Raw genomic sequence first — 12,762 nt, 5'->3', positions numbered from 1 at the left:
ATATGGCGCACGTCAGTACAGTGTATACAGTACACTAGCAGCGCAACAAGCGCCGGTCACATGCTGTCATGTGACCGGAGGATGTGACCCGGAAGTTGCGGCGCTGCCACTGTACTGTATCATACTGTAATGGCGTGCGCCGCATTCGTCTAACCGGCGAAAAGCTAGATATGTGTACCCAGCCTTAGGGAAACAACTGACAAGGCCAGCTGGACAGAGAAATTGTCGGGGAGTCATCTTCTTCACTCCCTGACTCACTTTACTTCACCGTAATGGGTGGAGCTTAGCAGAGAAATGCTGGTGAAGGACCTGAAGGGTAATCAATTACAATGCAGGGAGCATAACTAAGTCAATAAGAATCATGCCTGAACTTAAGTGACAGTGACTAATAACCAGAAAAGGCCCGACCCTACGATTGAACCCTAAGGTATTTACTGCATTTACCAAAGCATATGTCCTTTTTCTAAGATATATACATGTTTTCTTTTGGTTTTGTTTAATTTTTTAAAAAAAACAAACAAAACATGTTAGTGATTCATATTGCATCATTTAAAACCCATTGGGGAGGTTTAATATAAAAAAAGACAAGACAGGTTCCCATTAAAACAGGACAGCCTTTCAGAATAATGGACACCAAACACATATGGGATAACATTGTCTTAAGCCGCCTTTATCAATGGGTTCGACCTACAGTCTAATGGCAGCCCCCCGATTCTTCCTCAACAGATAAAGTTGGGGGAGATCAGGATCAGGCATGTCCAATTTCAGACTATTAATCCTTTTGTTTTATAGAGATAAGCTGCAGCCAGTAGAGATTCCAGGTAGTGGCTCTCTCAAGGAGAACCTAAGAGCCATTGGATGAATGTCACAAGAAAGAGCTGCAGAGCAAACAGTCGTCTAAGTCTCCCATATACTTCATATTGGCAAACGATGCTTTAGGCTATGTGCACACGCTGCGTTTTTTTGACGCTGCGTTTTTGTGCGTTTTTGGCCGCTAAAAACGCACAAAAACGCACCTGCGTCGAAAAAACGCGGCAAAAAACGCACGCGTTTTGCCGCGATTTGGTGCGTTTTTTTGCTGCGTTTTGCTGCGTTTTTGCTCACTGCGTCCTTATGCGTTTTTTATCAGTGAACAAAAAAAAAAAGGTCTGATGTCATTTCCTTCTTCAATGTGTTCTTCATTCTCCACTAGTGTATGCAGAAGAGCAGACAGCTGCAGAACTACAAGGCTCAGCATCCTCCATCCAATAGTGTATGCAGGAGAGCAGACAGCAGCTGTCGAACTACAAGGCTCAGCATCCTCCATCCAATAGTGTATGCAGGAGAGCAGACAGCAGCTGTCGAACTACAAGGCTCAGCATCCTCCTTCCAGGACTGTATGCAGGATTTCTTTGCCCCCCCAAAAAAAAAAAATGACGTGGGCTTCGCCATATTTTTGTATGCTAGCCGGGTACAGCAGGCAGGTACGGGCTGCCCCCAACCCCCAGCTGCCTATTTGTACCCGGCTGGGAACCAAAAATATAGGGAAGCCCTTTTTTTTTAAATTATTTCATGAATTTCATGAAATAATTTTAAAAAAAAAATGACGTGAGCTTCGCCCCATTTTTGAGTCCAGCCGGGTACAACTAGGCAGCTGGGGATTGGAATCCACAGTGCAGGGTGCCCATGCTTTCTGGGCACCCCCGCTGTGAATTGCAGTCCCGCAGCCACCCCAGAAAATGGCGCTTTCATAGAAGCGCCATCTTCTGGCGCTGTATCCAACTCTTCCGGCTGCCCTGATGCCGGGTGGCTAGCCAGGTAATAATGGAGTTAGGGCTAGCTGTATATTATCAGCTAGCCCTAAGCCCGAAATTCATGGTGTCACGCCAATATTAGACATGGCCACCATGAATTTCTAGTAAAGATAAAAAAAAAACACAACACAGAAAAATATTTTTATTAGAAATAAAACACAACACAATTAGTGACTCCATCTTTATTGAAATAAACCCCCCTCCGCAGTAATCCTGGGTCAGGGTCCCGCGCCGTCCAATCCGGATCCAATATCATCTGATCGGTTTGCTGGAAGGCAAAGCGATCAGATGATGTGTCAGGATCAAGTGCCTGAATCCCATCACACATCAGCTGATTGTATAAAAGCCGAGTATACAATCAGCAGATGCATCAGTAGAAAAAAAAAAAAAAAATAATACTCACTTATGTGCTGAATTACCGGCAGCTCCCGGAGCGATGGGGCGGGAGTCTGATCCTGTCCGATCGCTGCAGCAGCTGCCGGTAATCAGGGATGAAGTCTCCTGACGCATCCGCTGATACCGGCCGGGCGCCCGCGTCAGCCCGAGACTCGATCAGCTGATGCGTCAGGTGACTGCATCAGGTGATCCATCGCCAGGTCCTGCAAGCAAGGTCCTGCCCCGGGGAGACTGCACACAGCCGGAGCGGGAGCGGCGATACCGTGACAGGAGCTGGGAGCGGGCATGGCACCGCGAGGCTGCAGACAGGTGAGTATAACTTTTTTTTTTTTTATTCTACTGTTAACTTTTGTTTTCGCAGCCGCTTCCACCTCTTGCCTGTACATGGCGCCGCACGGCAGCAGACATGCACAGGACGGGAGATGGACGCGGCGGTGACGGTACCGGGAGGATTCATGCTTCTGTCTATACTGACAGAAGGAATCCTCTTCCTGTACACGTCACTTTACTACCCACCTCCTGCGCTTATAGCTGCGTTTTTGGTCTTAGAAACGCACCAAAACGCAGCTATTTGCGTTTCTCATTGCGTCTTTCAACATCCCATTGAACTCAATGGATGAAAAGCGCAGTGAAAAACGCGGGAATAATTGACATGCTGCGTTTTTGTGGTCACCACAAAAACGCAGCTGAAAAAAAACGCTGTGTGGGGACAGCAAAAATGAAAACTCATAGACTTTGCTGGGGAAGCAAAGTCATGCAGTTTTGAGGCCAAAAACGCACCCGAAAAACGCGCAAAAACGCCGAGAAAAACGCACCGTGTGCACATAGCCTTAGGGGTACTTCACACACAGCGAGATCGCTACTGAGATCGCTGCTGAGTCACGGTTTTTGTGACCTCATTAGCGATCTCGCTGTGTGTGACACTGAGCAGCGATCTGGCCCCTGCTGTGAGATCGCTGCTCGTTACACACAGCCCTGGTTCGTTTTTTTATTGTTGCTCTCCCGCTGATAAGCACACATCGCTGTGTGTGACAGCGAGAGAGCAACAATTCTGAATGTGCAGGGACCAGGAGCCGGCGTCTGACAGCCTGCGGTAAGCTGTAACTAAGGTAAACATCGGGTAACCAAGGTGGTTACCCGATATTTACCTTCGTTACCAGCCTCCGCAGCTCTCACGCTGCCAGTGCCGGCTCCTGCTCACTGCACACAAGCTAAGCGGTGTGCGCTGGTAACTAATGTAAACATCGGGTAACCATACCCGATGTTTACCTTAGTTACCAGTGTCCGCAGCTTCCAGACGCCGGCTCCGTGCAAGCGCAGCGTCGCTTGCACGTCGCTGCTGGCTGGGGGCTGGTCACTGGTCGCTGGTGAGATCTGCCTGTTTGACAGCTCACCAGCGACCATGTATCGATGCAGCAGCGATCCTGACCAGGTCAGATCGCTGGTCGGATCGCTGCTGCATCGCTAAAGTGTGAAGGTACCCTTAAGCATGGATGTTTTTATTGATCACACATATGATGACTAGTGATCAGCAAGCACTGCCATGCTACGGTGCTTGGTGCTCAAAACCAGCAGTCGGACACTTGGACAAGCTTGATTTGAGAACTGAGTACAATGGAATTCAATGAGGAACTCAAGCATTTTTCAGAAAGATCTTCTGGAAAAATGTTTGAGTTTCCAATTGATCTCTATTATACCCAGCACTCGACTCGGGGCCCATCCAAGCATCTGACCTACTCGTTTTGAGGACCGAGCACCCGAGTATGTAGGGTAGTGCTCACTCATCACTAATGATCATGGTGTTGTCCATACTGATAAATTGTCACCTGACCTGACACCTAGGCTGGCTAACTGTGGCCTACTGGGCTGACGTCTTGATTCTTGGATAGTCACGTCACTACATACAGGAGGTGACAGTGACAGCAGTTGGAGGTAATTTAAAAAACGCAAATCCATATAAAGTAGTGTTTAAAATAAAAGTTTTTTTTTCCTATTGAAAAATTCCAGTAGTTATTTTATTAATGCTCAAAAACCCTTAAAAGACAACCAGTTACTATGACAGACCTTCCCAGACATCTGTAACATGCAAATTATGCAATACTAGGGGGTAGATTTACATCAAACACCCCAAACTGAGGAACTGAAAAGATGTAGTGGAATCATAGATGATCGATTCCAGCCCATGAACAGATATGAAAGTGATCACAATCCAAAATGTAGGAGCGGGGAAGAGCAGGATACTGTGTGACATGATCATTTTCAGACCTTCTGACTCGCTGAGAAGGATAAAGTGGATAACATGACATTAGTATTGCTCGGTTACACTGATAGTACGGATAAACGTGATCTGACATAGTGTGAAGCTCCCTATGATTAGCTGAAGCGGTTTGATGACTTGAGCAGTGTCATCGGGTGTTTTATGATGACATTCTGATCAATGTCACCTGACCGCTGCAGCCAATCACAGGCTGCAGCGGTCTGTTAGCCAGTGGAGATGTTACATCATTGCTTCCTGTCTTTTCACATAACACGGACAGGCCTGCGCAGAATCCAGGTGTGTGCCGTTGAGTAGGATTGACTTTGTTATGTTTTACATATCTAGTCCGATGGATAAAATGTAGTTTTGCCTGGAGAACCCCTTTAAAGAATTTACAACTTTACTAAGTGACCCACTGATTTGGCTTGTGTAATATATTTCTACTTACTCTGCCCATCCGAGGTTTTCCGATTAGAGCTTTGAACTCAGAATCGCTCTGCGTATAGCACCGCAGGTGAGCACCGATATGGTCCAACTGCTGTCTCCAAAAGCCTGCAAGGAAAGACATGACTTCTAGGTTTCCAATCTGGCTACATAAAATTACATTTTATCAATGCAAGCACTATATTCCCCCAGATAACCAGGCTGCTGTACCCAACTGTTAGGTTACAAGTCATGATTACTGTGATCTATGGATGATGGCTGCACAGAGCAGTGGCATTAATATATAATATCCAGAGCATGGAAAGTCCCTCCAGTTGTCGGCTAGAAGAAAGTCAGTATATGGCTGCAGAGACTTTAGTTTCAAGACAGCTGGAGAACTGGAGTAACATAAAAGGTAAAAGTCTGTTTATATTATATACATGTACAGTGGGGAAAAAAGTATTTAGTCAGCCACCAATGTGCAAGTTCTCCCACTTAAAAAGATGAGAGAGGCCTGTAATTGACATCATAGGTAGACCACAACTGAGAGAGACAAAATGAGAAAACAAATCCAGAAAATCACCTTGTCTGATTTGGGAAGATTTTTTTTCAAATTATGGGGGAAAATAAGTATTGGGTCAATAACAAAAGTTCATCTCTATATTTTGTTATATATCCTTTCTTTGTTAGCAATGACAGAGGTCAAATGTTTTCTATAAGTCTTCATAAGCTTGGCACACACTGTTGGTGGTATGTTGGCCCATTCCTCCATGCAGATCTCCTCTAGAGCAGTGATGTTTTGGGCCTGTCGCTGGGCAACACGGACTTACAACTCCCTCCAAAGGTTTTCAATGGGGTTGAGATCTGGAGACTGGCTTAGGCCACTCCAGGACCTTCATATGCTTCTTATGAAGCCACTCCTTTGTTGCCCTGGTGGTGTGCTTGGGATCATTATCATGCTGAAAGACCCAGCCACGTTTCATCTTCAATGCCCTTGCTGATGGAAGGAGGTTTGCAATCAAATTCTCCCAATATATGGCCCCATTCATTCTTTTATGTACACGGATCAGTCATCCTGGTCCCTTTGCAGAGAAACAGCCCCAAAGCATGTTGCCACCCACATTCTTCACAGTAGGTATGGTGTTCTTTGCCTGCAACTTTTATACTGATAAGAAGGTCAATCTGGTGCCATTACTACAGGTAATGAGTGGAGGACAGAGGAGCCTCTTAAAGAAGAAGTTACAGGTCTGTGAGAGCCAGAAATCTTGCATGTTTTTAGATGACCAAATACTTATTTTCCACCATAATTTGCAAAAACAATGTTTTCAAATCAGACAAGGTGATTTTCTGGATTTGTTTTCTCATTTTGTCTCTCATAGTTGTGGTCTACCTATGATGCCAATTACAGGCCTCTCTCATCTTAAGTGGGAGATCTTGTACATTTGGTGGCTGACTAAATACTTTAATACTTTTTCCCCACTATATACTGTATATATGTATATATATGAGTTTTCATTCTGCCCTCAGGCTCATGTGTTCAGCATCTCCTCTGAAGAATGGACATTCTCACCTCGGCCAGGGCTGATGGCTGTGACCACAGGCTTGCGATCACTCATTTTCTCCTTCTTTTCTTTCTCGGACAGTAATTCTAGCTCTTTTTTTTCCATCAGCTTGCTAGATGGGTAAAACAATCCAACTGTCTGGGTCCCTTTGTCCATAACATCTACATCTAGCCTTGGGTTTGGCAATGAGACTGATAAGGGTTGCCAGGAAGCACGACCATCTAACTCCTAAAATGAATGACAATATCAACCATAAGACTTAAGCGTTTGTGAGCGGTCCCCCAAAGTCATAGAATAAAGTTGGCCCAAAGCAATCAATTTCAGTGGGACTGACTAAAAATTTGATGTGTTATGGGGTCTCTAAATTCTTGTTGGCATGAGTTAATATTCCTTTGTCAGAGATTGACTGCCGAATTTAACTAGTTAACAGGCGCGGGTGGATCGGAGATCCACTCACGCCTATTAGCTGCACATGTCGGCTGATCAGATCAGCCGACATGTGCGGGGCATAATGCGAGTTCACAGAGTGAAGCAGCATCAAAGGGAAGCACACGACCTTGGAAGTACCGGTACATCCAAGGTCGTAAAGGGGTGAAAAATTGATTTATGCTGGATGATTTTATTTAGCATTGAAGTCTATGAAAACCAGATCCATTAATTAGCCAGCTGTTTTTCTTTCATTTGAAAACAATCTCTTTTTTGCTTACTGGATCAGTTTCAGATGGAAGATGACAGATTGCTAATTAATGGATCTGTTTTCCAAAGACAAAGCTTTTTAAAACGGACATAAAAGTTGTGTCTACATAACCTTTTTGCCAATGGATCATTGCTGGATCTGTTCTACTGGACATGTGAACATTGCCTGAGGTGTATGGGCACTTCTAGGCTCTGTTTATACTGGGAACCAGTATGATAGACCAGCAGGGCCCAATTGACTGAATTTACGTATAATGGCAATCCGTGGGGTTTGCCCATGGTATCTAAAATTTTAAGTTAAATACATAACTACTTTTCAAAATCAAAACCTACTGAATCTGACTCTGAGGCTCATAGACATAGCCTTCACCTACAAAAGGTATACACCGGCTCCAGCAGTGACACGGAAGGCTCAGAGTCCGTACATCTCTTTAGAGCACACGGCGATTTCACACAATCATACTAATGATCCTAAGGGTTGCCTTACTGATAAAACTTTTAACATGTTTCTATGCTATAATCTAACTCCAACCTGTATGAGATGTAAATGTCCTGCGGCAAATCTGAGGTCTGCTTATATCTCTTTAGGAGTTTGGGAAAACCTCCTGACATAGTATATGCTACTGTATACCATAGCGCTGCGTACTGTCCAAGTCTCCACTGCCTTCACCATGATACAACATGGCCGGACGAGCGTTGACTGGAGGATAAGTGCAGTCATACAAGGGGCATTAAGTTACGTTTCTGGGACCACAATCTATAAGTTCCTCAGTATGCAAAAGTCTTACATTTAATATACTGTATGTGTCAAACATTGTCTTATAAAATCATAGCAATAAAATCAGCTTACACCAGACCAGGTTAAGTGGCCTGCAGGTCGCGACATCCCACTCGGGTGGGTGGACAGTCTTGATGGAGGCTCCAGGTAAACCCCACACGACGAGCAGAAGTGGGCATATGGCTGGTTGCTGGCGCTGCACTTGGAACAGGTCAAGTAACTCACAGAGGGACCCGGCTGCAAATCAAAGAAGGTGATACACAGATATTACTGAATCTATACAGCTCTGTCTGGTAGACATAGGTTGGTACCAAAGTGAAGGTTTACCTTTGCCCCACACCAGTCACAGAATCGGGCATCTGCCAGGTTCACGCGGCCACACTTGGAGCAGCTCTGCATTTTGCCCAGCTTGTTTGGTAATGGAGGCGCAGAATCCCCACTAAATATTGTCTGTTAATATAAATGTGGTGGTCATGATAGGTAAAGGCGCATCCTCATAGTAACAATACCGGCAACATATCAACATTCTGTAATAGAGGTGAAGGTGAAATGATTGGAGAAGGAGGAATAGTTGGTCTTTGTCATATACACTCTCCACGTTTCCATCACTATTTCCCGTCCCCACCTCCATCCTCTCATTTGTTGGGATAATTCCTATCATTCACCATAGTATTCCATCTCTGAGGTTCAGCGATTGCCACCTTATCACTTTCATTCCTGGCACCTCACTGTTATTATACATACGAATCAGAAGAGCAGGTTGTACCATCTGAGTTTCTGGCAGCTTCGTCTCACAGGTCACACAATGCTTTAGATTAATGGGATTTCCGGTTCCACAGAAACGACAGATTGTTTTATCCTTAAATAGATGAAATGATTTATGTCATCAGTTATAAGTGATGACAAGGTAAAACAGTAGACATTAACGGATTTACAATATTGCACCGCCCACTTGGCTGTCTAATGGCATGAGACAGACCTGAAAATAATGCTCATACTTATAGAAGGTCTCAGCCTTAATGGACACAGGTCATAAAGAAGTAGTACAAAGTTTTCACTATCCACAGAATAGGTAATATGATCACACCACATTGAATGTCTATGGGCTTTACAGTGATAGTAGCCCATTGTGCTAACATGGGACCAACAAAGTTTAGCTTTTTCTACTCTTGTGGATAGGTGAGATGTTACAATCTTGGTTCTATCACTTTAAGATTAATATAAATTATCAAAACAATAGGTCATAGTTCAACGTACCCGAAGATGGATACTAGCCTGAGGCTGCATCTGGGCATACAGCGGTGCTTCACACACAATACACGAAGGAGTGTTCATAGGGACCATTGACCTGCAATGCACACACAGGCCCATCTGGAAGGAAACACATCCATTCATAAGACTATATGGCAGGAGACTTTATTGCAGGAGACTTAATGGCAGGAGACTGCAAGGCATGATACTGTATGGCAGGAGACTGTATGGCACGAGATTGCAAGACATAAGACTGCATGGCAGGAGACTGTATGGCAAGATATTGTATGGCAGGATACTATATGACATGATACTGTACTGCACAAGATTGCAAGACATAAGACTGTATGGCAGGAGACTGTATGGCAAGATATTGTATGGCAGGATACTATATGGCAGGAGACTGCATGGCATGATACTGTACTGCACAAGATTGCAAGACATAAGACTGTATGGCAGGAGACTGTATGGCAAGATATTGTATGGCAGGATACTATATGACATGATACTGTACTGCACAAGATTGCAAGACATAAGACTGTATGGCAGACGACTGTATGGCAAGATATTGTATGGCAGGATACTATATGGCAGGAGACTGCATGGCATGATACTGTACTGCACAAGATTGCAAGACATAAGACTGTATGGCAGGAGACTGTACGGCGTGAGGTTGCAAGACATAAGACTGTATTGCAGGAGACTGTACGGCGTGAGGTTGCAAGACATAAGACTGTATTGCAGGAGACTGTACGGCGTGAGGTTGCAAGACATAAGACTGTATGGCAGGAGACTGTACGGCACGAGGTTGCAAGACATAAGACTGTATGGCAGGAGACTATATGGCAAGATATTGTATGGCAGGATACTATATGGCAGGAGACTACATGGCCTGAGGCGTCAAGGCAGGAGACTGCACGGCAGGAGATTGCAAGGAATGAGACTATATGGCAGGAGACTATATGGCAGGAAATTGTATGGCTTGAGACTATATGGCAGGAGACTATATGGCAGGAAATTGTATGGCTTGAGACTATGTGGCAGGAGACTATACAGCAGGAGACTGTACAGCAGAAGACTGTATGGCGTGAGACTGTATAGCGGGAGCCTATATGGCAGGAGACTGTATGGTGGCACATGGAGATCACAACAGCTGTAGCATAGGGTCTACATGAGCAGCCGCATGGTGCCATCAGGTCCCATCTGTATTACCTGGCAGCAATGACTCTTGAAAAGCCCATCACACAACATGCAGCAGATCATGCCATATTTATATTTTTTTTTACGTCACATGGAACCATACATTAACCCACCCCCTATTTAATACAGCTCCATTAATATGTTCGTATACATTTATGGCACTTTCTGGTATAAAAAGATACTAACTATATCAGGCAGTGATTGGCCATGCCCACACTAAACTGTGCTCCATTTTATAAACGAGACAAAGACGTTGCAAACTTGAAGGTGGGCACATTTTTCTCACAAATGTGTCTTACACAATAATCTGCAACGTTTTTATGCCTGAAAACTGACATATAACATAGAATTCAGCCGAATCTGAGGGTCCTGCTCCCCGGCTCCATCACCAGCACTGTACAGTCACATTGGATTGCACTGTCTGCCGTCCTGACGAGGCCCTGTCTCCTAATACGTAGTAATAGCTTGTAGCACGGGCCACGACCAGTGTGTGCCACTTTTTAGCAGCAGAATATTCTATGCCGTGTATTTAAGACAGACAACTATCGTGTACACCAGTGGTCCCCAACCTTTATGACCTTGAGAGCCACTTTCAGCTCTGAGAGAGGGTCCCGAGCCCCATCTAGCTCATGCCCCCCCTCACACAATAACACCATGAGCCCCCATTACCAGCATAATGACAGCCAAAGCACACTAAGGCAGTATACCAAGATCTAGGGGATCCTAGCCTACCCCATCCAGATCTGCTCTTCTATGAGGGGCTACTCACAAAAGTCACAATCTGGAGACCTGCTGTTCATAGCTGTTTGTAAGACCAGATGCTTATGCACCTAGCTGGCAGACAGCCACGAGCCACACATCATGGGCCCATGAGCCACATGTGGCTCCTGAGCTACAGGTTGGGGACCCCTGGTGTACACACTGGTACTATAATCATCTTTCTGCATACCTGGAGGGACACTAAGATACATAAATGGTTACCTGTCCTCCCTCAGGAGGTGGGAGACGACGTCCAGGCACAGGTGGAACAGGAGCTCCACATTCTTGGCAGAAGCGCGCAAAGGGGTCCGATGGCCGAGGTGCTAAGCAGTGAGCACACCTAGAAATGAATAAAAAGAGCAAAACTAAGTGAGAAACAAGAATTGGCGCAAAAAGAAGAATAGCAGGAGGACAGTCAGGTTTTAAAGATAGATTTATAGGGGAAATAAAAAATGAACCATATAAGAACACTGCACAGATTAGCGCCATCTGCTCTCCTCTATACTACGTCTATACTAGAGATCAATGGGAGTCTCACAAGTGGAGTCCCAGCAATCAGACATTCACCAAGTATCTGCTGGATAGGCGAAAAATGCCAATTGTGGAAAAACTCTCTGTAGAAATTTAAAATAAAAAATATAGAAAAATAAAAGGAAATCTACATATTGGGGCATGCTCCATTACCTATTCATGAGAAACATAACTGTCTGTAGAATATTCCTGGTAAATTAGTGTGTCACTGCCACCTAGTGGTCAAATTATAATATGCAAGTAAAAGCCCAATATATATTTGTCAGCAAATTGCAGGTGTCAGTAATGTCCCGTACATATCACACATATCTGACACTCTGTATGTCTTCAAACATCAGCAAATTGTAGCATCTTAAAGAGAAACTGTCAAAAGGATTTCATCTCCCAAAATATTTATATGCACATGTAGCTCCTTCACAGACAAGTCCATCAATATCTTTATAAGGCCTGTCTGTTATTGAGAAATCAGCATTGGAATTAATATGCAAATGAGGCTGAAGAGCTATTGGTATATCTGAAGCCTCTGTCACTCCAGCTCTATTCTCCACCCAGCGCCGCCTCCTCCTGCTGCTTGACTGACTGCTCCTTTGCCTGAAGTCACACTGCATAGAGGCCATCAGTCAAGCAAGAGGAGGAGAATAGAGCTGGAGTGACAGAGGCTTCAGATCTACAAATAGATCTTCAGCTTTACTTGCATATAAATTTCAATGCTGATTTCTCAGTAATGGAGAAACAGAACCATGTAAAGGTATTGTTGGACTTGTATTTGAAACATTTACCATGGCATATAAGTAGCTTCAGGTGTGACATCCTGCTGACAGATTCCCTTTACAGCTTCAAGAATTACACAAGCTGAAAAAAGAGGTTTTCAGGGATCAACATAAATTTCTGCAATCACTTGATGTGATTGAGAATAGCTTTATCATGACAGTGTGCAATGTACCCAATGTCAGGATTCCCAACAAAGTCCAGGTCAGGATCATCCTTAAGGTCCCCTCAGTCACATGCTGATTAGCTTCTCAGCCGCTTCTCTCAATGTTCTTGGAAAGAATCAGATAAGAATCTAGTCGTCATGTGACCACCCGCTCGAGCTGATTTGGTTTCTGTGGTGTGATT

The 12,762-nt window shown here is 44.5% G+C and overlaps 1 protein-coding gene across 2 annotated transcripts in view; it reads right to left on the bottom strand.

Annotated features, from left to right (window-relative positions):
- DZANK1 (double zinc ribbon and ankyrin repeat domains 1) overlaps window positions 1-12,762 on the bottom strand; it is a 116,656-nt gene that overhangs the window by 53,931 nt on the left and 49,963 nt on the right. For both annotated transcript variants that reach the window (XM_075338106.1, XM_075338107.1), the window contains exons 8-14: window positions 11,338-11,455; window positions 9,163-9,276; window positions 8,672-8,764; window positions 8,233-8,355; window positions 7,978-8,142; window positions 6,440-6,659; window positions 4,895-4,998 (exon numbers count right to left, since the gene is read on the bottom strand). In XM_075338106.1, the coding sequence (XP_075194221.1) occupies window positions 4,895-4,998; window positions 6,440-6,659; window positions 7,978-8,142; window positions 8,233-8,355; window positions 8,672-8,764; window positions 9,163-9,276; window positions 11,338-11,455 (937 nt within the window). The remainder of the gene's footprint in view (window positions 1-4,894; window positions 4,999-6,439; window positions 6,660-7,977; window positions 8,143-8,232; window positions 8,356-8,671; window positions 8,765-9,162; window positions 9,277-11,337; window positions 11,456-12,762) is intronic.

This window comes from Anomaloglossus baeobatrachus, chromosome 3 (genome assembly GCF_048569485.1).
Source record: "Anomaloglossus baeobatrachus isolate aAnoBae1 chromosome 3, aAnoBae1.hap1, whole genome shotgun sequence".
Classification (NCBI taxonomy): domain Eukaryota; kingdom Metazoa; phylum Chordata; class Amphibia; order Anura; family Aromobatidae; genus Anomaloglossus; species Anomaloglossus baeobatrachus.
The sequence above is the reverse complement of the archived record's forward strand: the minus strand, read 5'-3'. Positions and strand labels throughout refer to the sequence as shown.